Genomic DNA, 24,693 nt, shown 5'->3' on the forward strand with positions numbered 1-24,693 from the left:
GATGAGAGTGGAACCAAAATGGGGAATGAACAAAGAGTAGGGGAAGGGGGAGAAATTTACCAGAAGTTACAGATTTTGAGGTTCATGCCATCAGGTTGGAGTCTACACAAGTGGAATATGAGATGTTGTTTCTTCAGATTGAATGTGGCCTTATCTTGGCAGTAGTGGAGGCCATGGTTGACATATTGGAATGGAAAAGGGAAGTTGAATTGAAGTGGGTGGCCACCAGGAAGTCCCACCATTTGTGGCAGAGTGAAGTTTCTTGACAAAGTGGTCCCCAATTTACGTTGTGTCTCACTGATATGGAACAGGCCACACCAGGAGCACTGGATATAGTAAATAACTGCAACCCTGGAACATCTGGACAGCGAAGATCCATACATCAGGATGCTCTTCATTGACTATAGCTCAGCATTGAATACTATCATCCCCTCAAAACTGGTCAATAAGCTTCAAGACATTGGCCTCACTACCTCTTTGTGCAATTGGATCCTCAAGTTCCTCACTTACAGATCCCAGTCCATTCACCACAAAGCTGTTTGCTCAGCCCCCTGTTCTACTCGCTTTATTCTTATGACAGTGAGGCTAAGCGCAGCTCTAATGCCATATTTAAGTTTGCTGACGATACCACTGTTGTTGGTCGAATAGAAAGTCATCACTGACATGAAAGTCAACTGGATCAACAATTTGAACTCAATGATAACAGGTCAGGAGCTGGAATCCTGCAGTGAGTGACTACCTGACATCCAAGGTCCGTCCAGGAGTATGATAGAATTTTATCCACTCATTTAAGTAACAAACAACTCCCAGCAACTCTCCGAGAACTTGATACCTTCTGCGACATCTGAGCGAAACACTACACAGCTCATGATTCAATGAGATGCCAAGTCATGTGCCACCTAGGGTTGCCATCTTGACTTGGAAATGTATTGCCAATTCTTCTTCATCTCCGGTCTATCCTGGAATTTTCTCACTATCAGTATTGTAGGAGCTCCTTGGTCTGCAACACTGCAGGAAGGGAGCTCACCACCATCTTTTCAAGGTCAATTAGGATGCAAAAGTAACCACCTGGGGTTCAAGTATGAGATAATTAAATTAGGTGAAGTGACTGTTTTTCATCCTTAAGGACTCATTAGAAGTTTTGACTGTGCTCAGGTTTAAGAATCTCTGAACTCTTGTTGGGCTGAGTTTGAAGTTTCCCTGATTTGGTCTTTCTCTTCCAGCTATGACCGAGGTTCCACTCACAATGTGTTTGTGGGCAAAGGCCGACTGATTGCCGGGATGGACAAAGCTCTGACAGGGATGTGTGTAAATGAAAGGCGCTTCATCAAAGTGCCACCTGACCTGGCCTATGGCAGTGAAGGACTGCGTAAGTACTTTTTACATTTTGACGTAGACCCATGGAGAAGTACAGCCCAGGAAGAAGCTGTTTGGCCCATCTAGCCCATACCAAAACCATTTAAACTGCCTGCTCCTGTCGACTTGCACTGGGACCATAGCCCTCCATATCCCTACTATCCATATACCTGTACAAACTTTTCTTAAATGTTGAAATTGAGCTTGCAAGCACCACTTGTGCTGGCATCTCATTCCACACTCTCATGACCCACTCAGTGAAGAAGTTTCCCCTCATGATCCCCTTGAACTTTTTACTTTTCATCCTTAACGCATAACCTCTGGTTGTAGTCCCAATCAAACCTCAGTGGAAAAAGACTGCTTGTATTTACCCTATCTAACCCCTCATAATTTTGTGTACCTTTATCAAATTTCCCTTCAATCTTCTACATTCTAAAGAATACAGCCCTAACCTATTCAATATTTCCTTATAACTCAGGTCTTCCAGACCCAGCAACATCCTTGTAAATTTTCTCTGCATTCTTTGAATCTTATCTACATCTTTCCTGTAGGTAGATGACCAAAGTTGCACACAGTACTCCAAATCAAACCTCTTATACAACTTAAACATAAGAAAGCTTTATGACCCTATCTACCAGTGGTGCCACTATCAATGAATTACGGACCTGTATTCTCAGATTTCTCTGTTCCACCAGACTCCTCAGTGCCCTACTGTTCACTGTGTAAGACTTACTCTGGTTGGCCCTACCGAAATGCAAAACCTCACTCTTGTCTGCATTAAATTTCAACTGCCATTTTTCCAGCTGATACAGGTCGCTCTGCAAGCCATGATAGCCTTTCTTGCTGTCCGCTACATCCCCAATCTTGGTGTTATCCACAAATTTGCTGATCCAGTTAACCATATTATTAACCAGATCATTGATATGGATGACAAACAACAAAGGGCCTAGCAGTGATCCCTGCGGCACTCCACCAGTCACAGGCCTCCAGTCAGACAGGCTCTACTACCACTCTCTGGCTTCTCCCACAAAGCCAATGTCCAATCCAATTCACTACCTCACCCTGAATGCCAAGCGACTGAACAGTCTTGACCAGAACTCCCATGCTGGACCTTGTCAAATTCCTTACTAAAGTCCATGTAGACAGCATCCACGGCCTTCATCCACTTTCCTGGTAATTTCCTAGAAAAACTCTATAAGATTGGTTAGTCATGACCTACCACACACAAAGGGTTCTAAGAATAAACTTGGCAATTATCGGCCTGTGAGTTTGACGTCAGTGGTGGGTAAATTGATGGAAAGTATTCTTAGAGATGGTATATATAATTATCTGGATAGACAGGGTCTGATTGGGAACAGTCAACATGGATTTGTGCGTGGTAGGTCATGTTTGACAAACCTTATTGAATTTTTTGATGAGGTTACTAGGAAAGTTGACGAGGGTAAAGCGGTGGATGTTGTCTATATGGACTTCAGTAAGGCCTTTGTCAAGGTTCCACACAGAAGGTTAGTTAGGAAGGTTCAATCGTTAGGCATTAATATGGAAGTAATAAAATGGATTCAGCAGTGGCTAGATGGGAGATGCCAGAGAATAGTGGTGGATAACTGTGTGTCAGATTGGAGAATGGTGTGTAGCGGTGTGCCTCAGGGATCTGTACTGGGTCCAATGTTGTTTGTCATATATATTAATGATCTGGATGATGAGGTGGTAAATTGGATTAGTAAATATGCAGATGATACTAAGATAGGTGGTGTTGTGGATAATGAAGTAGGTTTTCAAAGCTTGCAGAGAAATTTAGGTCAGTTAGAAGAGTGGGCTGAAAGATGGCAGATGGAGTTTAATGCCAAAAAATGTGAGGTGCTACATTTTGGTAGGACTAATCAAAATAGGACATACATGGTAAATGGTAGGGCATTGAAGAATGCAGTGGAACAGAGGGATCTAGGAATAATGGTGCATAGTTCCCTGCAGGTGGAATCTCATGTGGATAGGGTGGTGAAGAAAGCTTTTGGTATGCTGGCCTTTATTAATCAGAGCATTGAGTATAGGAGTTGGGATGTAATGTTGAAATTGTATAAGGCATTGGTAAGGCCAAATTTGGAGTATTGTGTACAGTTCTGGTTACCGAATTATAGGAAAGATGTCAATAAAATTGAGAGAGTACAGAGGAGGTTTACTAAAATGTTGCCTGGGTTTCATCCCCTCAGTTACAGAGAAAGGTTGAACAAGTTAGGTCTTTATTCTTTGAAGCGTAGAAGGTTGAGGGGGGACTTGATAGAGGTGTTTAAAATTATGAGGGGGATTGATAGAGTTGACATGGATAGGCTTTTTCCATTGAGAGTGGGGAAAATTCAAAAAAGGGGACATGAGTTGAGAGTTAAAGGACAAAAATTTAGGGGTAACATGAGGGGGAACTTCTTTACTCAGATAGTGGTAGCTGTATGGAATGAGCTTCCAGCAGAAGTGGTTGAGGTAGGTACGATGTTGTCATTTAAAGTTAAATTGGATAGCTATATGGACAGGAAAGGAATGGAGGGTTATGGGCTGAATGCAGGTCGGTGGGATTAGGTGAGAGTAAGAGTTCGGCACGGACTAGAAGGGCCGAGATGGCCTGTTTCCGTGCTGTAATTGTTATATGGTTATATAAAGCCAGACTAACTATCCTTAATCAGTCCATGTCTATCCAAATACTATATATCTGTTCGCTTAGAATATGAGGGGTGCTTGATAAGTTCGTGACCTAAGGTAGAAGGAGTCAATTTTAGAAAACCTAGCATATTTATTTTTCAACATAGTCCCCTCCTGTATTTACACACTTCAAAGTTTGAAGTTAATAACTCACCAGGGGTGATTGGTAAGTTTGTGGCCTAAAGTAGAACGAGCTGAGTTATTAACTTCAAACTTTCTGCATAATCCCTCAGAGAGTTGAACTACATGTGCATGTAACGAGAGCTGTATAACTCATCTCCGTCTACCCTAGGCCACGAACTTATCAATCACCAATGCTGTGGACACTTTCTGGAGGTCCAAGTTCCGTATGCTCCACGACCGCTGGACTAAGTGTGTAAGTGTAGGGGACTATGTTGAAAAATAAATGTGCTAGGTTTTCTAAAATTGACTCTTTCTACCTTAGGCCATGAACTTATCAATCACCCCTTGTATCTTCCAATAATTTTCCCACAACTGATGTCAGACTTATCTACCTATAGTTTCCTGGTTTATGTTTAGAGCCTTTTTAAAACGGCAGAACAACACTGGCTATCCTCCAATCCTCTGCTAACTCTTTTGTCACTAAGATATTTTAAATACCTCTGCTTGGGTCCTGACAATTTCTGCATTTGCCAAGGGAGCACTTCGTCTGCTTCTCTATATGGCCTATCAGCCCCTCAGCCTCCCGATTGGTCCAGAGTTCATCCAGTTCTAGCTCCAATTCTTAATGAGGCTTGTTAGAAGCTGCAGCTGGATGCATTTCTCACAGTTGTAGTTGTCAGGTACACTGGAGGTCTCCCTGCCTTCCCACATCCCGCAAGAGGAGCATTCAACTGTTCTGCCTGGCATCTTTACTGTCCTAACTGAGCAGATATGAAGAAGGGAGGAGGAAGAAAACTTTACCTAGAGGTTTTCTTTTTTTGCTTTCTCTGACTAAAGCCTCACTTTGCTGCAGCCTTGAATAGCTAAACCTCAAGATCACCACTCTAACTGTCTACTCAGACGATGGCTGCAGTACCTGCCCCTGTCTTCCTTTAATTTGCTGTTGCTAATCAATCCCAAACATGGATTGGTCACTGGTCAGAGTTCAGTTATGCTGAAGTGATCCACTGCTGCCTTTTTCTACTCGGGCCGTGGGCCTGAGTGAAATTCCCTCCTCTCAGACTTCCGATATCCAGATTGGTTGCTGGTAAGAGCTCAATTACTTATTTTGGCTGCAATAGCAAATTGGAGGAGCTCTTGGTTTGGACCTTCAGCCTGTTTCCCTTGGAACATAGGATGAGAAGGAGGTGATTTGAGCATGCCTTAAATCCATTAAGATTATTTTCACCTACTACAGCTTCCTGTCCTTTCTCCATATCTCTTAACTTTTCTAGTCAATAAGGATCCACAGATCTTACTCTAGGAAACCTTTTTGGGGTGTGATATCTGGCATGCCACTTGTCAGTAAAAAAATTGTTCCAAAGTTCTGTTACCTGGTTCTAGAGATTTGCCATCAGTGGAAATAGTTTCAGTATAATTCTGATCTAAGTCTTCTATAATTTTAAATGTCTTGATTCCCCTTTCCTGCCCAAATTAATCTCCTATACCAGGGAATGCAGACATTACTTCTGTGACCTGACTTTGCGACATAATGTTCCAAGTTCTGGTATCACTCTGTGATTCCATGCTACACAATCATTGAAGCTGGTATTTCCTGGTGTGTGTCAGGACTAATCCTGTTATTTTTAATGTGCAGCTGATATGATCCCACCAGATGCCACCTTGTTCTTTGATGTGTTGATGCTTGATATCTGGAATCCTGAAGATAAAGTGAAGATTGACGTTCATTATAAACCTGAGAACTGTAACCGCATTGTGCAGGTGTCTGACTTTATGCGTTACCACTACAATGGAACCCTCCTCGATGGCACCCTCTTTGACTCCAGGTATTTATATGCAGCTTTTTTTTTTACCTCAGTGGGCCTTGTGTCATTTTTATTAATCATCAAACTGCTGACTTGTTGGGGCTACCTTTCCTGGGTTTGGTCCACTTGTCCTCACATCCAGGTCTTATCTCTGTAGCCACACTCGCCAGCGGACCTTTGATACTTATATTGGAATTGGCTGGCTGATACCAGGCATGGATGAAGGGTTGTTGGGCATGTGCACTGGGGAAAGAAGGACGATCACCGTTCCCCCTTTCCTGGGCTATGGAGATCGAGGAGATGGTGAGCCCGACAACGGCTTCAGACAATGACTAACACATTGCATGAAACTTAGATTTCAGGTGGAGCCTGGTCTTGAAATTCAACATAACAACTGTGATGGATTTGATGACCTTCTCACTTGTATTTTTCTGTAACATGTAGCATGGATGTGATAACGGCAGGCTTTTCTGTAGCATCTTTAATATGGAAATACATCCAATATCACCTTACAGATTTTCATATCAAGCCAGAAATAATAATTCACATCTGAACAATTGGGGTAGATTGACAAACTTCTCTCAACATGAGCAAAAGAGAGACACAGAGAAATTTAGAGAGAAACTCCAGAGCTTGGGACCCAGTTAGCAAGGGACAGCACAATGAGGAGTTAGTAGATTTGGTGAAAAAAGGCAGGGGAATGGATAGGGTAGCCAGGATAGGAAGGTGTGTAGAGGCGGAAGATAGAAAGGGGTGTAGGAGTTAGAGGGGTTTACAAAAATAGGCGTAGGTAACACCTTTTTAAATTAGTAGGGCTAGATGAGGAGGAATTCTAGGGAGGGCTAACTACGCCAGCCCTTCCATGTGAACAAAGTTTACCAAAGGATTCTGTTAAAACTTTTTTTGTGTGTGTGTGGCAGATCAGCATTATCAGAACTGGTGTGAGTTTAGGGTTGGGAGCTAGTCACTGTACAGAGTATGTGAGCGTGGAGGAATAGACAATGTTTTGGTATGTTGTAAATGGTATATTTGCATTTCGTGGTACAGGTAATTTCTGTTTTTAATATTCCAGGAAAAGATATTCCTGCACAAGCTACTCTGGTCTTTCATGTGACTCTGATTGACTTCCATAATCCTAAAGATAGTGTAGCCATTGAGCAAGAATTTGTGCCGGATCCCTGTCCCAGGAAGACTAAAGCAGGAGATTTTGTGAGATACCATTACAACGGCACATTTATGGATGGCACTTTGTTTGATTCCAGGTAACGTCTGAACACATTTTAACACCATGTCACTCGTTCTGCGATCTGACTGATGTGGGCATTTTGAGGGCTTCCTGTCCCTATGTTGAGGAAGATCCATCTTCTGCACAGAGAATCTTAGATCCAGATGTAGACTGACGGTTGGGGAGCACGGACACATTTATGGACTGGGGGTAAAGGTACAGGTGTGGATGGGAGAAGGATATGGACTAGGTGTAATTGATTACAGATGTGAATAGGTAGGAGGATACAGATGTTGACTGAGTGGGGTGGAGCAGTTTAGATGTGGTTGGGAGTGAGTAGAGATGTGGACTGGTTGGCAGAATAGGGTATGGATGTGTCCAATATGGACACTCATTCTCATCTAGTTGTACTTCTCTGGAAGCAGTTCCACATTGTTTGGTTCTTTTCCAGCTATTCCCGTAATCATACTTATGACACCTACATTGGGATGGGCCAGGTGATTGCTGGGATGGAAGAAGGATTGTTGGGTGTGTGTGTTGGAGAGTGGAGGACCATTATAATCCCCCCACATCTGGGATACGGTGAAGAAGGTGTAAGTAAGTATGATTTAGTAGTTAGTGCACCTGAAACAATTTAAAGTATTTGTTAAACCTCTTCAGTTTATGTAAGTTAACTATTGGTCTTGGCTGGGTTTTGACTTTATTTATATTTTCTTGTTATTGTGAGTCTTAAATGTGATGTTGTTATTGATCTGATTACATATGCTGTGTATGCCCCTCAATGTTATAAATCTCCACATTAACAGGAAAAAATACCATACTATGCACAATTTATTAATTTTTTTTGCAGTAACACTGATAATTACACTTGCAGATTTTCCACCATATTGAATGTTGCTCCTATTGATACAGGACAAATTTTAATGTCCCTTTCTTAAAATCATGCACTATAGTGTAACATTTTTTTCCAGTGAACCCAGTGTATTTAAAGGGAGAATGAGCAATGGGGCCCTAGTGCATTTAAAAGGGGAGTGGGGAATCAAAAAGTGGTCATCCAAATGCCAAACCTCAGGATTTCCAAATTATCAGGCAACCAATTTTTGGGTTTTTACAATCTTGAGTTATTGCTGACAAAATTAGTGTTGTTGCTAGAACTCCCAATGTTCTGGCAGCACTATAGTCTTCCTTGATTTCTCCAGGTTCACTGGGAACCAGTAGAGGTCCTCAGACCCAACAGATCTAGTTATGATTGAACATATTGTCAGCCAGAACCTTGAGGAGTGGATTTCCTCTCCCCCCATGACTGGTGTTACTCTGATATGCTGTTTCCTTTTGGAACAGGCGATAGCATCCCTGGCTCTGCTGTCCTTGTTTTTCACATCCACTTGATTGATGTCCACAATCCATCTGATAAAATTGAGATCAAAACTTCCCACAAGCCAAGCAACTGCACTGCCCGAACCAAGAAAGGGGACTACATCAAGTATCACTTCAACGCAACTCTAATGGATGGGACGCAATTAGAATCTACGTAAGTATTGCTTTTCTTTCTAACCCCTGCACAGATAATGGTACCTGTGCTGATGCTTTGGCTGAAGCACAAGTGAAGTCTATGACTTGATAAAGAAAATGTATTAAACCAAAACCTATTTCACCTTCAACTCCTCCCAACGTTATCTCCAACCAATCCAGCACCCGTGGTCACTACCGTAAGATTAGACATGCTGCAATCAAATTACATACAGCAAAATGTCATTAAAATAATGGCAGTGTTTCTGTCACTGTTAGTGATTGCATTTCATTAGCTGACAGAATGCTCTGGTACATACTGAGGCAGTGAATGGTGCTACACAGTATAAATGCTCACTTTCTTAAGATGTGGTGATGTTGGGTGAATTGTAAGTATTGGCCAATACACTATGGAGACCTACCCTGTTCTCACAGAATATCCAGTCAGAAAGGACGTGTTTAATGGCTTGGCTAAATACTATAATTTCTACAATAAATGCTGGTGAACAAAGCAGGTCAGGCAGCATCTATAGGAAGAGGTACAGTCGACGTTTTGGGCCGGGCCCTTCGTCAGGACTAAATGAAAGAAGAGATAGTAAGAGATTTGGGAGGGGGAGGGGGAGATCTGAAAGGATAGATGAAGACAGGAGGGGGAGGGGTGGATCTAAGAGCTGGAGAAGGGAGAAGATCATGCGACGGGAAGCCTGGGGAGAAAGAGAAGGGGGGAGGGGAGCCCAGAGGGTGGAGAGCAGGCAAGGAGTTATAGTGAGAGGGACTGAGGGAGAAAAAAGAGAGAGAAAAAAAGGGGGGAATAAAAAATATATCCCTTATTTTTTTTTTAGTTTTATTTTTTCCCTCCTTTTTTTTCTCTTTTTCCTCCCTCTGTCCCTCTCACTGTAACTCCTTGCCTGCTCTCCACCCTCTGGGCTCCCCTCCCCCCTTCTCTTTCTCCTCAGGCTTCCCGTCCCATGCTCCTCTCCCTTCTCCAGTCTGGTATCCCTTTTGCCAAACAACTTTCCAGCTCTTAGATCCACCCTCCCCCTCCTGTCTTGTCCTATCATTTCGGATCTCCCCCTCCCCCTCCCACTTTCAAATCTCTTACTACCTCTTCTTTCAGTTAATTCCGACGAAGGGTCTCGGCCCGAAATGTCAACTGTACCTCTTCCTTAGATGCTGCCTAGCCTGCTCCATTCACCAGCATTTTTTGTGTGTGTTGCTTGAATTTCCAGCATTTGCAGATTTCCTTGTGTCTGCTAATTTCTACAATATCTTGATTTTTGATCAAAATGTTATGGATGGTGCAGTAGAAAGTAATGAAAACAGCTAACAGGATGAGGGCTATAAGCTTTGCTGCAGGGATACACAGGACAGTACTGGATGCCTCAGTGAGCATTGATATCCTAGCTTTTAGGGAGTGCAGCCTTGATGTAAAGGATGGCACCTGGAAAGTCAAAGGTTGAGATATATTTGGTTGAAGTTTTCTGGATATTAGGGGAGGTAATATGAGAGGCCAGATGGAGAGAATGTCTTCCTATTGGACAGAGTCCGTGACCAGGGAGTAGAGGGCATGCTTCAGTAATGGGTTTAGGAAACACATCTGCAAAGGGGTGGGAAAAGGTCAGAACTCTCTCCTACAAACAGCAGCAGCTAATGGTGGGTAGAATGAGATTGATCAGATTTTTGATAATCGGAGACTCTGCAATGTTGGGAAAAGGCATGGTAATATTGGGGAGGCACAGAGTTGCATTCAGTGCAACAATCTGTAAGCTCGGGATTCAATTCCCACCACTGTCTGTAAGGACTGCGTATGTTCTCCCCGTGGCCCTGTGTGCTTCCTCTGGGTGCGCCAGTTCCTCCCACGTTCCGGAGGCGTACGGGTTTGTGTTAGTGGCCATGCTATGTTGCCATAGAGGGAGTACAAAGAAGGTTCACCAGATTGATTCCTGGGATGGCAGGACTTTCATATGATGAAAGACTGGATGAACTAGGCTTATACTCGTTGGAATTCAGAAGATTGAGGGGGGATCTGATTGAAACGTATAAAATCCTAAAGGGACAGGCTAGACGCAGGAAGATTGTTCCCGATGTTGGGGAAGTCCAGAACGAGGGGTCACAGTTTGAGGATAAAGGGGAAGCCTTTTAGGACCGAGATTAGGAAAAACTTCTTCACACAGAGAGTGGTGAATCTGTGGAATTCTCTGCCACAGGAAACAGTTGAGGCCAGTTCATTGGCTATATTTAAGAGGGAGTTAGATATGGCTCTTGTGGCTAAAGGGATCAGGGGGTATGGAGGGAAGGCTGGTACAGAGTTCTGAGTTGGATGATCAGCCATGATCATACTGAATGGCGGTGCAGGCTCGAAGGGCCGAATGGCCTACTCCTGCACCTACTTTCTATGTTTCTATGTTGGTGCTGGAAACGTGCCAACATTTGCGGACTGCTCCAAGGGCATACCAATGCAAGAGATGCAGAAACAGTGGGGGGCGGGGGAATAGGTAGAACAACGAGAATATTTCTGTTTTGCTCAGGGTGTGGGACAATGTAATGTATGGCCTATGCATGAATAGCCTTTACGGTTCAGGAACAGCTTCTTCCCCTCTGCCATCAGATTTCTGAATGGACATTGAACCTATGAGCACTACCTCACTACTTTTTTTTCTCTTTTTGCTCTGCTTCTTTAATTTAACTTTAAAATATATATATATTTACTGTAATTGATAGTTTTTATTATGTATTGCAACGTGCTGCTGCTGCGTAGCAACAAACTTCGTGACATATGCCGGTGATGAAACCTGATTCTGATTCTTATTCTGATGCAGTGACTGAGGGAGGGCTCAGTCAGGGACAGGTAGAGAGTCAGCTCCATAAACACAGTCTCTGCAGAATTGGGGTTATGCTTTGACAGAGTATAAAGTTATTATGATTATGAGGACACGCAGTCCTCTTTTATTGTCATTTAGCAATGCATGCATTAAGAAATGATACAATGTTCCTCCAGAATGATATCACAGAAACACAAGACAAACCAAGACTAAAAAAACTGACAAAAACCACATAATTATAACATATAGTTACAACAATGCAAAGCAATACCGTAATACCGTAGGCAGGAGGAGAAGAGAAGCAGCGTGCCGCGCATGCGCAGCCCTCTGATGAAAAATGATATTGTATCTGTTAAATAGGGGCCATGGACAATTCTGATTTGATGAAGATGGATGTGAAAGCACAGAGGAACATCTAGAAAAATTTCTGAAACATTCATTCACTGCTGTCGTTACTGCCGGTCGGGAACCTTCCGGACGGTAGGCCTCAAAATCCCCAGCTTTGCCTGCTGTTGGTGACCAAGAAGGAGGTCGAATCGTTCGGATAGTAATGGCGCTCAGTACTTGGTATCGGAGAGCTGATCAGAGCTCGAAGTTTTGGGATGACTCAGAGTCGGACCGTGGTCGGGTATGGCAGGGAGAGTTTTTCTTCCTTCTCTCCGTCTCCATGAGATGTGGGACATTTGAGTGACTTTGAACTTTTACTGTGCTCATGAACTTCTTCATCAAGTTATGGTATTGTTGCACTGTTGTAACTATATGTTATAATTATGTGGTTTTGTTAGTTTTTTTCAGTCTTGGTCTGTCCTGTGTTTTGTGATATCACACCGGAGGAAATATTGTATCATTTCTTAATGCATGCATTACTAAATGACAATAAAGGAGGACTGTGTGTCTCCATAATCTAATTTGATGAAGAACAGACCATGGGCATGGTAAAAAAAAAAAAGTCTCAAAGTCTCTCAAAAGTCCCATCATTTGACGCAGACAGTAGAAGGAAGAGAAACTCTCTTCCTGCCATGAGCTTCCAGCAGCATCCTGGAAGCACCTGACCACAGCCGACTCTTGAGTCCATCCGAAAACTTCAAGCCTCCAACCAGCCCTGTGACACCGAGCACCATCTCTGCCGAGCGCTTCGACCCCGGCCCCAGCAACAGGCAATGGGCAAAGCCAAGGATTTGGGGCCTTCCCCTCCGGAGATCTGGGGCCTTCCCCTCTGGAGATTCTCGAGTTTCAGTATAATTATGGAGAAGGATAGGACTGGACCCAGGGTTGAGATTTTTGATTGGAGAAAGGCTAACTTTGAGGAGATGCGAAAGGATTTAGAAGGAGTGGATTGGGACAATTTGTTTTATGGGAAGGATGTAATAGAGAAATGGAGGTCATTTAAAGGTGAAATTTTGAGGGTACAGAATCTTTATGTTCCTGTTAGGTTGAAAGGAAAGGTTAAAAGTTTGAGAGAGCCATGGTTTTCAAGGGATATTGGAAACTTGGTTTGGAAAAAGAGAGATATCTACAATAAATATAGCCAGCTTGGAGTAAATGAGGTGCTCGAGGAATATAAAGAATGTGAAAAGAATCTTAAGAAAGAAATTAGAAAAGCTAAAAGAAGATATGAGGTTGCTTTGGCAAGTAAGGTGAAAATAAATCCAAAGGGTTTCTACAGTTATATTAATAGCAAAAGGATAGTGAGGGATAAAATTGGTCCCTTAGAGAATCAGAGTGGTGGCTATGTGCGGAGCCAAAAGAGATGGGGGAGATTTTGAACAATTTCTTTTCTTCGGTATTCACTAAGGAGAAGGATATTGAATTATGTAAGGTAAGGGAAACAAGTAGAGTAGTTATGGAAACTATGACGATTAAAGAAGAGGAAGTACTGGCACTTCTAAGGAATATAAAAGTGGATAAGTCTCCAGGTCCTGACAGAAAATTCCCTGAGAACTGGAGGGAAGTTAGTGTGGAAATAGCAGGGGCTCTGACAGAAATATTTCAAATGTCATTAGAAACAGGGATGGTGCCGGAGGATTGGCATATTGCTCATGTTGTTCCATTGTTTAAAAAGGGTTCTAAGAGTAAACCTAGCAATTATCGGCCTGTGAGTTTGACTTCAGTGGTGGGTAAATTGATGGAAAGTATTCTTAGGGATGGTGTATATATAATTATCTGGATAGACAGGGTCTGATTAGGAACAGTCAACATGGATTTGTGCGTGGAAGATCATTTGACAAATCTTATTGAATTCTTGAAGAGGTTACTCGGAAAGTTGAAGGTAAAGCGGTGGATGTTGTCTATATGGACTTCAGTAAAGCCTTTGACAAGGTTCCACATGGAAGGTTAGTTAGGAAGGTTCAATTGTTAGGTATTAATATTGAAGTAGTAAAATAGATTCAGCAGTGGCTGGATGGGAGACACCAGAGAGTAGTGGTGGATAACTGTTCGTCAGATTGGAGGCCGGTGTCTAGTGGTATGCCTCAGGGATCTGTACTGGGTCCAATGTTGTTTGTCATATATATTAATGATCTGGATGATGGGGTGGTAAATTGGATTAGTAAGTATGCAGATGAATAACTAAGATAGGTGGAGTTGTGGATAATGAAGTAGGTTTTCAAAGCTTGCAGAGAAATTTAGGTCAGTTAGAAGAGTGGGCTGAAAGATGGCAGATGGAGTTTAATGCTGATAAATGTGAGGTGCTACATTTTGGTAGGACTAATCAAAATGGACATACATGGTAAATGGTAGGGCATTGAAGAATGCAGTGGAACAGAGGGATCTAGGAATAATGGTGCATAGTTCCCTGCAGGTGGAATCTCATGTGGATAGGGTGGTGAAGAAAGCTTTTGGTATGCTGGCCTTTATAAATCAGAGCACTGAGTATAGGAGTTGGGATGTAATGTTGAAATTGTACAAGGCATTGGTAAGGTCAAATTTGGAGTGTTCTGTACAGTTCTGGTCACCAAATTATAGGAAAGATGTCAACAAAATTGAGAGAGTACAGAGAAGATTTACTAGAATGTTACCTGGGTTTCCTCTCCTGTTACAGAGAAAGATTGAACAAGTTGGGTCTTTATTCTTTGGAGCGTAAAAGGTTGAGGGGGTACTTGATAGAGGTATTTAAAATTATGAGGGGGATAGATAGAGTTGACGTGGATAGGCTTTTTCCATTGAGAGTGGGGGAGATTCAAACAAGAGGACATGAGTTGAGAGTTAAACGGCAAAAGTTTAGGGATAACATGAGGGGGAACTTCTTTACTCAGATAGTGGTAGCTGTGTGGAACGAGCTTCCAACAGAAGTGGTTGAGGCAGGTTCGATGTTGTCATTTAAAGTTAAATTGGACAGCTATATGGACAGGAAAGGAATGGAGGGTTATGGGCTGAGTGCAGGTCGGTGCGAGTAGGTGAGAATAAGAGTTCGGCACGGTCTAGAAGGGCCGAGGTGGCCTGTTTCCATGCTGTAATTGTTATCTGGTTATAAAGTACAGCAGGGTCTGGTGGCTGAATGACCTGCTTGCGGATGTTGTTTCTGGGAGATGGGCTGCACTTCCTCTGGATTACTAGCTGGTCTTTTGTATGTCTGTGGTGTGAGCTGGCTCTCTGTCTTTCAGAAGTGGTGTGAGCTGGCTTTCTGTCATTCAGAAGCAGTCAGGAAGGTTTGCACTCGGTGCTGCCCCTGCCCTCAATCCTACATTTCTCTGCTGAATGCTGATGTGGAAATCCAGAAATCTGTTACCATTTAAAAAACAGATGTGGAGATAAGCACATAACCCAATGGGCGTTCCCTCAGCTTCAGACTATTAACCCTGTGCATGCACATTAGCATTTGTTGCTGATTAACAGACTTGTGGTTTGTGATACCTGACCCTGGTCTATGGCACCAGATGCCCAGTCTGCCATACCTGGCACATGATTCTGTCCTGGAATAGCTAACTTCATGGTTTTCTGATCTCTGGGTCAAGGTATTTCAGAGATTTGCCTCTTCGTTTCTCTCTCTCTCCTCTTTCTCTTCGTTGAGTCCTTCTTACTTATGTTCCTCTCCTCTGTTTCTCCCTCCCTCTATCTTCTCTATCACTCTGCTTTTCCATTTTCCTGTTTCCTGTCCCCTCTCCCCTCTCTATGAAAGAGAAATTAATCTTGACCTTGGTGCCTGTGTGCAGGCTGCATGTTACAGCTATCAGCTGAGGTTTGTTGCATGACCATGGGGGTGAAGATGTTGATGGAAGTTACATACAGTATATTGCTGGCCAACTGTATCAGTTGTATCCTCCAGCCTGTTGTGCGTGTTGCTTTGACCTCAGCATCTGCAGAGGATTTTGTGTTTATGTATCAGTTGTGTGCCTGCATTTTTATTTCTCTGCCACTGATCTTTAGAAGATTATAGGAATGTGCAGAGAATAAAATAGTTAAACGGGTGCCTGATGGTTGGAGCAGGTTCGATGGGCTATAGGGCCTGTTTATATGCTATATCACGATGATTCTATGATGTCTCCATTTATGTGCCAATTCTTTTCAGTCACAACTATGGAAAAACGTACAACGTTGTTCTGGGATCTGGTCAAGTGGTGATTGGGATGGACATGGGTCTCACTGACATGTGTGTTGAAGAGAGACGGACTATCATAATCCCACCTCACCTGGGCTATGGAGAGAAAGGGCTTGGTACGTAGCAGATTACTACTATGGTTTGGTCAAAAACTTTTATATGGCAACATGCAACACAAGTTGTGACTGATGCAGCTTGATCCTTGGTCACAAGCATAATCAAGTTCGGGTAAATCTCAACTGTGATTGACTTGATTTGCAATGTCAAAGCTCCACTGTTGCCCAGTAACTCTCTAAATGATTAACAATGGCATTGGGATGGCACAGGAGGCCATTTGGCCCCTCAAGTTGACGTGGTTGAAGTTCTTCTATATTCCCGCAGTTGCTCCACCAAGAGTTTACTCGATTCACCCATTGCTTCCCAGGCTATCAGTGAAACAATGTTGATTTATACTGTGGAAACTATGAATTCATGGGTCACATTGAAGGTAACATTCAGCTCTGGGATGTAGAGACACTGAAAGGCTATGATTTCTGAATGTTACCAGTACAAGAATCTGGAAGTAGTGACTCTGATCTTCCCCCATCATTCCTGGGTGTGTGTCTGCAGGAGTGACAGGGAAGGAGAGTGAGATGATCTGCTTCCTGTTGTTGGGATGGAAGTTACTGGGAGTGCTAACGTGAGTGCCTAATGGCCAGCATGGACTCTGTGGGCTGAATGGCCTGTTTCCATTCTCTCTGTCTCCTGTCCTACAGCGGGAGAGGTTCCTGGCAGTGCAGTACTTGTCTTTGAAGTGGAACTGATAGAATTGGTCACTGGTCTTCCAGAGGGGTACATGTTTGTTTGGAATGAAGAGGTGTCACCAGACATCTTCCAGGAAATAGACAAAGATGGAAACAACGAAATCACTTCAGAGGAGGTAAAATTATCAATCACTGAAATGTGGGAGAAGTGGGGATTGGGGTGCAAGGAAGAGGGGTGGGGGACAGGGTGGGGCTTGGTGAGGTGTGGGGGACAGCATGGGGGTTGGGGAGGGGTGGAGGCTGGGTGGGGGTTGGAGAGCGAGGGAGTGGTGGGGGTTGGAAGGGATGGGGGCTGAGGGTTGGAGTGGGTGGGGAAGGGTGGTGGTTGGAGAGGGTGGGGAAGGGTGGGGGTTGGAGAGGATGGGGAAGGGTGGGGGTTGGAGAGGATGGGGAGGGGTGCAGATTGGAGAGGATGGGGAGGGGTGGGGATTGGAGAGGATGGAGGATGGACTGGGGGCTGGAGATGGTGGGATAAGGAGAGGGTGGGGTAGGGGAGGGGAGGAGTGAGGGTTGGAGCAGATGGGGAGGGGAGGGGTGAGGTTTGGAGAGGATGGGGAGGGGAGAGGTGGGGTTTGAAGAGATGCTGGAGAGTTGTGGGTGTCATAGGGTGGGATTGGTGAGGATTGAATAGAGATGTTGAGGTTGGGCAGGGGATGATGATGGAGGGGTATTAGGGATAGGGTGGGGTTGGAAAGAATGGCAGAGGTATGTGTGGCCATAGAATGGGGGTGTTGGAGATAGGGTGAGGGTTGGGTAGAAGAAGGATGGGGGTGGAGGGTGGTCGAAGCAGTGGAATCACTTGTTTAGGAGTATGTGGGTTTGCTTGATGTTCACGTGGCCCACCAGTTTACAATTTCAGCAGGTAGAGGTTTATCTCTAGAAACACAGTGCCCTAAACCACTCCTTAACACTCATAGGTGTTTATAAAATAATTTTGATTTATAAAATCTAGAGGGGCATAGGTAAAGTAATAGCCACAGTCCTTTCTCCAGGGTAGTCCTAAATCTAGAGGGTTTAAGGTGAGAGGGGGTAGATTTAAAGAGCACTTGAGGGGTAGATTTTATATGTAGAGGAAGACGGTATATGAAATGAGATGCCAGAGGAAATGGTAGAGATATTCGTTATTACAATGTATTATAAGCACTTGGACAGGAACAGGGATAGGACGGGTTTAGTGGGATACGGGCCAGATACAGACAAATGGGTCTAACTCAGGCAGACCACTTGATTGGCATGGATGAATTGGGTCAAAGGCCCGGTTTCTGTGTGGTGTCACTCTCTGATTTGTGAGCCTGTTATGTAACAATATGGAAGCAGCAGCAGGTGGACAAGAACTCAACTCTGATACAGCAAGACCATTGCTGATTCTAACTGTCACTTTCTGCCTAATCCACAAATCCTGGGTGTCCTATTATTTATAAGCCTTGGCCTTGGGTGTAGTAAAAACTAATATCCACAGTCCAAGGATTTACAATATGAAGATTAAAGAACCCCTCCTCTGTCTGCCCTCGTGGTAGGTCCGTAACAATAAGGAGTTATGGGAGTGGTTAGCTGTGCAATGTTTGCTGTATTGACACCCAGTGGAGGTAGGTTATGTAGAGTAAATCATGTGACATAATCACAATGAATGCCTGCTCCAGATAGGGAAAGGTTACAAGAACTGAAAATGCTGTTAATACTCAGCACATGAACCAGACTCTTTATTTTTAATAGATTTTCAGTGCCTGCGATATTTCACTTCGGGAGGGAATTATTTTCCAATTATGTTCTGTGCCAGTGGTAATGGTATAAAGGGACAGAACGGATTTATTAGATCCTCTATCATGTCAAGTTATTTCAAAGCATTTAATAACCAATGGTGTTTCACTCTGAACAGTCATTCCCTCCAGAACTGGTGCAACATAAAATGCCAAACTACTCTGGCAGCACCTCCCGAACTTTCGACTGCCAGGATGAGAAACCAAAATGGATGGCCTCTCCTCCCACTCCAGTTTGTTAATATGTTGCTGATCCTTAATCAGCTCTGGGTCTAACTCCAGGTTTAGTCTCAATGATGACCTGGAGGAAGACAGAAAATTCTGGAAACACACTGTATTTTCAACTTGACACATTAAACCTGTTTCTCTTTCCAAAGATGCTGCCTGGTCTGCTGAGTGTTTCCAACATTTTCTGTTTTCCAGCATCTGTAGTCTTTTGGTTTATTTACTTGAGTGGGAATTGATGCCGTGAGTCAGATGAGGGTGTGTAATCCATTGTGTCACAAATACACATACTGTAAGGTCCTGCTCTGTCTCCAGCCTAGGGAGCTACTTTTCTGGTTTTAGTCCAACCTCTCATGTCTTTACTTCTTTCTTGTTACAGTTTTCAAAGTATATCCAGGCCCAAGTGGACGCTGGTCATGGGAAACTAGCCCCTGGCTTTTCTCCAGATAAGATAATTGAGAACATGTTCTCCAACCAGGACCGGAACGGGGATGGCAAAATAACAGTTGACGAATTCAAGCTGAAGGATCAGGAGAGTTCCAAACATGATGAGCTGTAGAGCCAAGGTTGCATAACAGTGCTGCTGTTGAGTGGAGAGTAATGGGTTAACTGTTGGGTTCCTGTCCATATTTCTCATCTACAGCATTATGGATAACAGTTATCTTTAATCATCAATTCCCAATTGCTCATGCGTAACTGGAGTCAATACAGCCCCTGAAAACAGTTAATTCACAGAGCATGTGCATCTTTTTTTTAGCATTTTCTTTCCACATTTTATTTTTGTCAGTGTTTGAAGAAATTCATCTTCCCCCAACCCCTCATTTCATACACTCCAAATTAGTCCTTTTTAAGATCTAAATTTACGTCAAGAATATCAACATCTGTCAGCCTTTGCTCAAGAACACCAAACAATGTTTTCACATGCAAGTGGAATTCCTTCTAACTTGTGTGTTCTGTATTGCTTGAGAATTACTCATATTTAGCTAAGTTGTATCCAGGTGACTCAGTTAGACTAGAATACTACAACTGCAAACAGGAGATGCAAAAGTATTACCCAGTGTGGTAATTGTGCTTCAACCTTTTTTTTCCAAAAAGTGAGACGTAACTTCAGAGCTTAAAATGAATAGAGTTCCTGAGCACTTTCTATTTGTGTGCTTTTGCGCCAGGTTATGGAGATACATTCACCATTATAACATTTAATGGATTAGAATCATAGATTCACATTTGCTACAGGAGAACCTCACCCCCTCCCACACCCAGGGTTTTATCTGCAAATGTCAAATCAGGATCTGAGAAATAGAAATAAAATGAGAAAATTTTGGAAAAACTGAGCAGGTCAGGTAGTATCTTTGAAAGTCAGCTTGATTATTTGAAGTCTGAAACTTTATAATATAGTTTCTCTCTCCAAAGATGCTGACCAATGTGCCTTATATTTCCAGCATTTTCTGGTTCAAATTTTTATCACATGCAGTTTTTTGCTTCTGCAGAGACTCCAGTTAGGTTGAAGTTGTGTCTGTTTCTAACAAATTCCAAATTGCATAACCATTTTACTTTCTGCCCTGCTCAGCTTTAGAGGTAAAGGTGATACATATCACCGTACAAGGTACAAAGACCCAAAGCCGTCCTGAGTTAATACCATTCCCATTCCAATATGTCCATCCAAGGCCGCCTCTTCTGTCGGGATAAGGCCACACTTAGGTTGGAGGAACAACACCATATATTCTGTTTGGGTAGTCTCCAACCTGATGGCATGAACATCGATTTCTCAAACTTCCAGCAATGCCTCCACCACCTCTCCCCCTCCTCCACCATTTCCCATCCCCTTGTCCCTCTCTCATAGTATCTCCTTGCCCACCCATCGCCTCCCTCTGGTGCTCCTCCCCCCCCCCCTTCTTTCTTCAATGGCCTTCTGTCTCTTTCACCAATCAACTTCCCAGCTCTTTGCTTCATCCCTCCCCCTCCAAGTTTCACCTATCACCTGGCGTTTCTCTTTCCCCTCTCCCCACCTTTCAAATCTACTCGTCAGCTTTTTTTCTCCAGTCCTGTCGAAGGGTTTCAACCCAAAATGTCGTCTGTACTTTTTTCCGTTGTTGCTGCCTGACCTGCTGAGCTCCTCCAGCATTTTGTGTGTGTTGCTCAGATTTCCAGCATCTGCAGCCTTTCTCTTGTTTGTGATTTAATACCCTGGTCTCTTTTTGTACCATTGTGGATAATTGGTATGCAGGGCTTGAACTTGTTTGTGAGCTTGCATGTGGTGATGATTGACAAATGCTGTCTACGGTCAGCAGAGTTTCTATGGTTTCTTACAACCATCTTTTAATCCTGGCAATGTTTTTACTTCTCTGGGACTGGTGTGAAATGAAAATGGGGAAATTAAAGGAATATTGACCCTGTTACATTAATAGATTTATGCACGGAGGTCACTTGGCCCATTGTGATGATGCTGGTCAAAGGTTTACCCTAGTACAATCTCACTTTGAGCTCTTAGTCTGGAACCCTGATTATTAGGATACTCTAATTAGGACAAGTGCTGTCCAATACTTTTTAAATGGAAGAAGAGTTTCTCCCTTGCCTATCATTCTGAGTAGTGAGTTCTCCTCACTAAATCCCCAAAACAGCACATTGATAAAAACCTCTTTCCCATTGTTTTAACCAGCTATCATAAATCAAGCTCTGCTCTAGCTTAGAATTTCTCCTTGGTCTTCTCCAATCCAAAGCAAACACTCTCTCTCCACAGCCAGAATTTACAGCTCAGCCAGTTTCATTTGCAGCTGTCAGTGCTATCACTATCCTGTGACCAAACTATACACTATACCATTTAGCACGCACTTTCTTCAAACAGTTCGCATGTAAAATCAGCAGATTTCGACTGGATGGAATTCTGGCCATTTGTTCAATCCTTTACGCTTACTTTAGTAATATATGGCCCTTTGTATCATCACAAAGCTAGAAATGTAGTATTCTATTCCATCAACTGAGTTTTGTTAATAAATGTTAGTAGTTATAGTTGTGTCACAGATACTTGGGGAGACCACAAGTCACATCTATGCAGTGAACACCTACCTACTTTGTCTCCTACAACTTAGCCATTTTCCTGACCAGGTCAGTAAACTCCTCAAGCTTCAATTTGTGCCAGCTGTTCAACTGTTCAGATTGATGATATTAGACAGTACACTGCTATTTTAGTTACCTCAAACATAACCTGCATGTTCTAACTTTAAAGTTCAAAGTCAACTTATTATCAAAGTACATATATCACCATATTCAGCCCTGAAATTCATTTTCTTGCAGGCATACTCAATAAACCATAATAGAATCAAAGAAAGACAATAGACAATAGGTGCAGGAGTAGGCTATTCGGTCTTTCGAGCCAGCACCACCATTCACTGTGATCATGGCTGATCATCGCATTAGGGTTAGGGTTAGGGCATCCACGATTTCTAGAGCCACCTCCTTAAGTACCTTGGGATGCAGACCATCAGGCCCTGGGGATTTATCAACCTTCAGTTCCATCAGTTCACCTAATGCGAATTTCCTTCAGTTCCTCCGTTACCCTAGGTCCTCTGGCCACTATTACATCTGGGAGATTGTTTGTGTCTTCCCTAGTGAAGACAGATCCAAAGTATCTGTTCAGCTCATCTGCCATTTCCTTGTTCCCCATAATAATTTCGCCCATTTCTGTCTTCAAGGGCTCAACTTTGGTCTTAACCAATTTTTTCCTCTTCACATACCTAAAGAAGCTTTTACTATCCTCCTTTATATTCTTGGCTAGCTTACCTTTGTACCTCATCTTTTCCCCCGATATTGCCTTTTTAGTTATCTTCTGTTGCTCCTTAAAAGTCTCCCAATCCTCTGGCTTCCCGCTCATCCTTGCTATGTTATACTTCCTCTCTTTTATTTTTATACTGTTCTTGACTTCACTTAACATCCATGGTCACCCCTTACTCCCGTTAGAGTCTTTCTTCCTCTTTGGAATGAACTGATCCTGCACCTTCTGTATTAACAGAAATACCTGCCATTGTTGTTCCACTGTCATCCCTGCTCGGGTATCTTTCCAGTCAACATTAGCCAGCTCCTCCCTCAAGGGTCCGTAGTCCCCTTTGTTCAACTGTAATACTGACACTTCCGATTTTCCCTTCTCCCTTTCAAATTGTAGATTAAAACTTATCATATTATGGTCACTACCTTGTAATGGCTCCTTTACCTCAAATTCCCTTATCAAATCTGGCTCATTACACAACATTAAATCCAGAATTGCCTTCTCCCTGGTAGGCTCTAATACAAGCTGCTCTAAGAATCCATCTCTGAGGCATTCCACAAACTCCCTTTCTTGGGTCCAGTACCAACCTGATTATCCCAGTCTACCTGCATGTTGAAATCCCCCATAACAACCGTAGAATTACCTTTGCGAGATGCCAATTTTAACTACTAGGACTAAACCAAAAGGGTGATAACCAGTGTGCAAAAGACAACAAATTGTGCGAGCACAGAAAGAAAGCAAATAAGAAATAGTAATAATAATAAGCAATAAATATCGAGAACATGAGATGAAGAGTACTTGAAAGTGAGTCCATAGGTTGTAGGAACAGTTCAGTGATGGAGCAAGTGAAGTTATCCCCTCTGGTTCAAGAGCCTGATGGTTGAGGGGTAATAACTGTTCCTGAACCTGGTGGAGTGAAGTCTGAGGCTCCTGTACCTTCTTCCTGATGACAGCAGCGAGAAGAGAGCATGATTAGGTGGTGGGGGCACCTGATGATGGATGCTGCTTTTCTGTGACAGCACTCTGTGTAATTGTTCCATACTACCTCTCTGATCAACTGAAAATATGTCTTGAGTCACACTTTTCTTAATGACAGCCACCCAGCAATTTTCTGACTGCTCTATAATTACCTTAAGTCTGCCTCTCACTTTTCTGAAATAGCAGAGTCATATGCACAATTTCCTACTCTAAATGAACGATTCCTAAACTGGGAGAACTTTGAAAGAGTAGTGACTTATGTTATACAACTATCTCATGTTAAGATTTTCTACTTTTCTGGATTCCAACCACCAGAGGAAATAATCTCAATAATGCTATCAAATTTTTAACATTTTCATCACCTCAGGAATATGTGAAACCTGTGTAACTGATTTTCAAAATTAATCCCACCACCAAAACCCTGGGATGCAGTGAATACTGCTGAATACACTCTCTGCAGGGGCCTTATTTTCACCCCAGTACTCAAAGCTCAGAACTCAATTTTCCAACTTGATCCAAATAGGAGTCAAAGAAACCTTCCTCCATGTTCAAGTCCAAGAAGCATTTAAGATTTTTAAATCTTTTTGATGAGTCTTTGACTTCAAAGCATCCCAAAGGCAACCCCTTGAAAATGTAGTAATTATTTAGTTCTGTGTCACCCAATGAAGAAGGTATCTAATTCAGGATCGTTCATCATAATATCCATTTAATAATTTAGAGACTTTAATTCACTGTGACACATTTCCTTAAAAATCCAACCCTTGTTATTTTACTAATCAGCTTCACTTTTATATTTAAAAATTGATTCACCAGAATCGTGGTGAAACTTTGCTTTTTTGGGGAGTACAAGTTAGATACTGGGGTTAGGAAGGTTCTTTATCAAATTTGTTTTTATGTAGAATTTTTGCTCTTGGTAAACACTGAAACAGTTCATTTGCTTTAAAGGCACAAATGATTTTTCTGTATACATTCAAACAACTGTGTGTTCAGGTGTGGGAAGAAACTGTGTTTCATCTGTGGTGTTATTTTCATTAAATATTTGGGTTTTTGTAAATTATATTATGGCATTTCTTATGTTCAAAGAATGCTTTATTCACTGTACGTA

General features: G+C 42.7%; 1 protein-coding gene across 1 annotated transcript in view; it reads left to right on the forward strand.

The window, feature by feature from the left end:
- fkbp9 (FKBP prolyl isomerase 9) overlaps nt 1–24,645 on the forward strand; it is a 28,519-nt gene extending 3,874 nt beyond the window's left edge. Inside the window, exons 2-10 of the mRNA XM_072260557.1 lie at nt 1,224–1,369; nt 5,804–5,993; nt 6,130–6,275; nt 7,045–7,234; nt 7,649–7,794; nt 8,539–8,728; nt 16,036–16,181; nt 16,821–16,984; nt 19,230–24,645. Coding sequence (XP_072116658.1) covers nt 1,224–1,369; nt 5,804–5,993; nt 6,130–6,275; nt 7,045–7,234; nt 7,649–7,794; nt 8,539–8,728; nt 16,036–16,181; nt 16,821–16,984; nt 19,230–19,409 — 1,498 coding nt within the window. The 3' untranslated portion in view covers nt 19,410–24,645. The remainder of the gene's footprint in view (nt 1–1,223; nt 1,370–5,803; nt 5,994–6,129; nt 6,276–7,044; nt 7,235–7,648; nt 7,795–8,538; nt 8,729–16,035; nt 16,182–16,820; nt 16,985–19,229) is intronic.
- Nucleotides 24,646–24,693: the final 48 nt, after the last annotated feature.

Source organism: Mobula birostris, chromosome 1, assembly GCF_030028105.1.
Source record: "Mobula birostris isolate sMobBir1 chromosome 1, sMobBir1.hap1, whole genome shotgun sequence".
Classification (NCBI taxonomy): Eukaryota; Metazoa; Chordata; class Chondrichthyes; order Myliobatiformes; family Myliobatidae; genus Mobula; species Mobula birostris.